This window comes from Oryzias latipes, chromosome 8, assembly GCF_053564925.1.
Source record: "Oryzias latipes strain Hd-rR chromosome 8, Olatipes_Hd-rR_3.1".
In the NCBI taxonomy this organism is placed as follows: Eukaryota; Metazoa; Chordata; class Actinopteri; order Beloniformes; family Adrianichthyidae; genus Oryzias; species Oryzias latipes.
In genome coordinates this window covers 735,267-740,185 of record NC_136244.1, presented here as the reverse complement: position 1 = coordinate 740,185, position 4,919 = coordinate 735,267, and the positions used below count along the sequence as shown (strand labels likewise).

Here is a 4,919-nt window from a genome sequence, read left to right as displayed (position 1 = left end):
CAGATGTCTGCCTGTTCTTGTGATACTTGTATTCATTTTACAAAGATAGAAATTTACTGCCAACCAGGAGGGTATAAATATATACTTGCACGCACCATTCAGAGGTCAGAGTGAAGGTCAGGAAAAACTTGCCATAGGCCAGAATGTGAAGAATCTCATCACTGTGAAATTCAAGTTTACATCAAGGTTATTTAACCCTTGTGCTATCTTAGATGACCCCCCCCCCTTGCATTGAGGTGTTCTCCCTACCATGACAAAGGGGGATAAAGGTGGAAAGATTTCATGTAATCCATGGACACCAGTGAAGATCACAAATCATTGAAAAAAAAGGTTCAGAGCACTGTCTAGTGGGTCTAGATGACCCCACTCCCAATGTTAAAGTGCCTAGGATAGCACAAGGGTTACACAGAGGAACAAGATGGGAATTCCAACTCAACGACCTACAAACCAGAGAACAGGCATGATCTTGGTGTCTGGAAGAAAACAAAGGTAAAGGACAGAAACATTCTTAAGCCTGTTTCTACTGAAGTAGTGACCAGGTTTGTGTGTGAATTGGGGAAAGAAGATGATGGGATGGTTGTGAGACCAAAAGTATTCACCACACATCCTCAGATTGAGCTAAATTGGGGATTGTGATGAAATGACAACAAAACACTTTGAATTTGCCTTCTGTAACATTTCTGTTGGTTGATCTCCTCTTAAAAAAGAAAACAAGAAAAAACGGATGAAAAGCTGACGCTCACGTTCCAAAGTAACTTTCTTTTAAAAAGTTTCTTTAAAAAATATATTTAAGACTTACAGAAGATGTAAAAATATTCTGGCTTTTCAAATTTAAAAAGCAAAGAGCCAAAACCAGGAGAGACTTGAGTATAGAACTAATCCTGTCAATAATAATAATGGATTAGATGTATCTGTTTTTTCAGATGCTCAAACTTCTTCCAGTGTGTCCATCATTCATTCATTCTTGGTGATGGTCACTACTGATGTCCCACAGCTGCCCCGGGGCTGACTGATGGGGGCGTGGCTGCCCGGTGTCCCGGTGATGGTCACCAGGACATTCACACACCAGTGGAGGCGGGGGGGTGAAGTGTCTTGGCCAAGGACACAAAGACAAGAGACTTGGGGGAGTGGGGATCGAACCACCGACCCTTCAGTCATTGGAGGACCGGCTATCCACTGCCGCCCATTATAGTGAGCTTTATTAAAAATGTAAAATATAAATGTAATTCCTTCACATATCATTCTAAACATGTCTCGCCGATGTTACCATCCTACTGAAGATCTGATAAAAAGAAAAAAGCGATCAGTTAAGAACTACAAATGTCTTTTCAGAAGTGGAGGAGTTGAAAGGTCACAGGTGGAAACAGAGCATCAGAAAAGCTCTGAATGTATTTTAGAGGAAGTTTCGGTCTGGATCCGCCATTTCTCTGGAGTTTTGTGGTTAATGAAGGGTTAAACTTGGATTCATGTGGTCCTGCCATCACAGACCCGTCCTCGTGTCTCATTGGTGAAGAGTGAGTTTAAACCTATCTATGTTTGGGCGGCACGCTGGAGCAGTGATCAGCACGGTCCCCTCAGTGAGAAGGTATGTGTGGTTTGAATCCCGGCTGGGTCATCTCAGTGTGGAGTCTGAACGTTCTCCTTGATCATGTGTGGCTTTTGTCTGGTTTCCTCCCACACGCCAAAAACATGCTTCCCAGGTTGAATGGAGATCTAAATTGCCCCTCGGTGTGAGTGTGTGTTTGTGCGTGAACCCCCACCACCGCCTGGTTGGCTCCAGCGGCCCGGTGACCATGGGATCAGAAAAACAAACAAAGGCAAGTCATGGAGTCAAGACGAGTCCAAAGGTCGACACACAGAGGATCCTGGGGGGCGGGGCTACCAGTCCCCTGAGTCGTGGGGAGCACGCCTCAATAAATCCTGCTCGTTTTGATCATAGACAAATTTATCATGTGGCCCCTCCCCCCTGGCGTTCCAAGCAGGAAGTGGCTCCAAGAAGCCAGAATCTGCTGTAGCTGTAAGTCTATTGGTCAGGAGAACCGTTCTGGATCTGATACCTTTAACATCTTGATAATCCATATTTGGTTCTGTAGTTCAACTTATTCAAGTCCTAAACTGACCAATCAGATGCTTCAGGAAAAGCAATAGGGTGCCCGCTGGCCCCCACCTCCATTGTTTGACAGATTCTCCTGAGCCACTTTTAGTGGAAGGGGTGTGGGTTCAAACAAGCTCGCTCATGATTGGCCACAGTTGCCATAGAAACGCGACTCAGACAACTCGCTGTCGCCTGGCTCCAAATGCCGGCACCCGTCCCACGGAGAGGGGGGCTGGGAGAGGGGGGGCCGGAGCCGCAGGTAAGACGTTTATGGTGACGTCACTCACTCAGTCTGTCTCTCTCCAGTCTAGAGAGGTTTTAAAACAGCAGCGTCGTGCGTGTGGGGGGGCGGTCGCTTCAGGTAAAGGTCACAAGCAGGAGAAGGTTAGAATCCCAAAGTTTCTCATGATTTAATGATGGCTGGGTTAGACGTTACACCTGCAGCAAACGGCCAATCAAGCATTTCACATAAATTCATCTTCCAACTTTGAATCAAATGTTCTCAAAAGTAAAAGATCCTGAAGAAAACAAAGTCAGACTCTGTCCAGACCGCCGTCCCGCTGCAGCATCCCACTGTCGGACCGGCTCCAGCTAGACAGAACCGCATCCTCCGGTCATCGGTCCAGACTCTGAAGGAGGAAACAGGAAGAATCAGGAGTTTGCTCCGTTATTTGTGTCCCTGCATGTTCGAATCCTCTCTGCATGTGTGTGAGGTGTGACGCTCCCGCCCCACGGAGCTGTGGTTAATGGTTATCCACTGATAACAGCGGCGCTCTCACCTCTACAGGAAGTTCTGGTGCTTCTGCACTACAGAACACAGAGGACCAGAATGAAGAAGTTCAGAACACACCAGAACCAGAAAACAGAGGAACAGGAAGCTTCTCATGTCTGAGGCCTCGCAGGCGACACCTGGACGCCTGTGAGGCCTCGCAGGCGCCACCTGGACACCTGTGAGGCCTCGCAGGCGCCACCTGGACACCTGTGAGGCCTCGCAGGCGACACATGGACACCTGTGAGGCCTCGCAGGTGACACCTGGACACCTGTGAGGCCTCGCAGGTGACACCTGGACACCTGTGAGGCCTCGCAGGCGCCACCTGGACACCTGTGAGGCCTCGCAGGTGACACCTGGACACCTGTGAGGCCTCACAGGCCACAACTTACACACTTTTGGAAAGCTGCTACCAGCTGTCAGGAAGTTGCCACAAACAGGTGAGCTGCCCAGGTGTCTACAGAGAGGAGATGCCATCTTCCCTCACCTGCTATGTGGGCGGACTCTCGGCGTCATGCTGCTGGGCTCCTTGCGGGTCAATGGGTGCCATGGCAACGGCCACCTGACCCTCTTGCTGGCTGGCGGACGGCCTCTGGGTGCGGCCAGGGGGGGGTCCGCTCCGGCGCAGGGAGTTTCGGATGCCGGCGGTCACGTGGCTGGACAGGCGCCTCACCACCCCCCCGAGCCCGCCCCTGTTCTTCTTCAGCAGGCCCACGTCGTCCTCCAGCTCGGCGGGGGGCACCTCGATGTTCCCGGAGTACCAGAAGACCCACCAGATGAGGCTGAGGAAGATGATGATGGCGCCCGCGTAGATCAGCAGGTCGTAGAAGGAAACGTTGACGAACACGCCGAGCATGAGCACGCACACCCCCACCGCGTCGAAGGCCACGGCCAGCCAGAAGCTGCACCTGCAGCGGCCCAGACCGCGCGCCGTCCGCTCCATGGCCGACAGTGAGCGCGCGGACAGGTGAGGGGCCCCTCCCCGTGCGCTCACCTCACAGGGAGGGGCCTGCGCTCAAAGGAGGCGGGGACGGGGCACCTGGCAGGTGGGAGCAACGGTTGCAGAACTTTCGGTTTCCCTTTTAAAAAAAACAAGACTTTCAAGGTGTGAAGCCGAATAGAAACTGTAAACTGGAGTTGTGTGGATCTTCTGTGATTTCAGATCCACAGATTGACACAAGACTGACATGATTGACAGGATCCACTCACCAATGGAAACATCTGGACGATTGTCCAGAAAGGATTAAAAAGGTCAATCTATTTGGTGCCATTTCAGTTTTGTAACTTAAATATATATAATTTGACGTTTTCATCATTTCATCTGAAGGAGGGCTTTCAAACATGACAAACATAGAAGTTCAGCTCAGGAGATTCTGGGTTAACAGCTTTGGTCAGATTCTGACGCAGCAGAAGGTCCATCCAGTAACATTAATGCTGGGAGGACTCAGTTATTCTAACTTTACTGTATTTATCAGAATATGAAGGTTTTTTTTGTTTTGTTTTTTAAATAAAAGACTTTAAATTTTCTTTCTGCATTTTGACACCTTGTGTTAACCATGAATATTAAGCTTTTTTTTAGTCATTGGGACTCAAACGCACCGTAATGATGGAACATTTTAGGATTTTTATCTTTATCTATCAAACTCTGCACCACTGACTCAAGTCTTGACTGAAAAAAAAAACATTTCTACAAATTTTCCAAAGAGAACAACTGAAAAATGCCACGGTCCCGGGGATTCAAACCTTTGCTGGGACTCTCTCAGTGACTCCATGTTGTCCGTTTCTTCTCCTCCTCCTCGAGATGACTGGAGTCCAGCTGTTGAGCTACACTGACTGGACCACACACTCGTCTAAAGAAGACCTTCCAGACCAAAGACGGGACGGCCAAGGAGCTCAGAGACAGAACTGTGGCAGGAAGGTTCCCAAAGACTCTCTGCAGGTCTCTGTGTTCCTAGAGCCCCCAGAATCCTTCAGGGGAAGAGGTGATCATCACCTTAGATGTTCAGAAGGTCATCATGAAGCTTCGACCATCATAGAATCCACCATCACGGTGT

General features: G+C 49.3%; 1 protein-coding gene across 1 annotated transcript; it reads right to left on the bottom strand.

The window, feature by feature from the left end:
- Positions 1–2,480: 2,480 nt before the first annotated feature.
- si:dkeyp-72e1.6 (transmembrane protein 238) lies at positions 2,481–3,916 on the bottom strand. Its single transcript, XM_023957893.2, has 2 exons — positions 3,353–3,916; positions 2,481–2,724 (listed from the first exon to the last, which is right to left on the bottom strand). The coding sequence occupies exon 1, from the start codon at positions 3,806–3,808 to the stop codon at positions 3,356–3,358; it is 453 nt and encodes a 150-aa protein (XP_023813661.1). The 5' UTR covers positions 3,809–3,916; the 3' UTR covers positions 2,481–2,724; positions 3,353–3,355.
- Between the last annotated feature and the right edge of the window lie 1,003 nt (positions 3,917–4,919).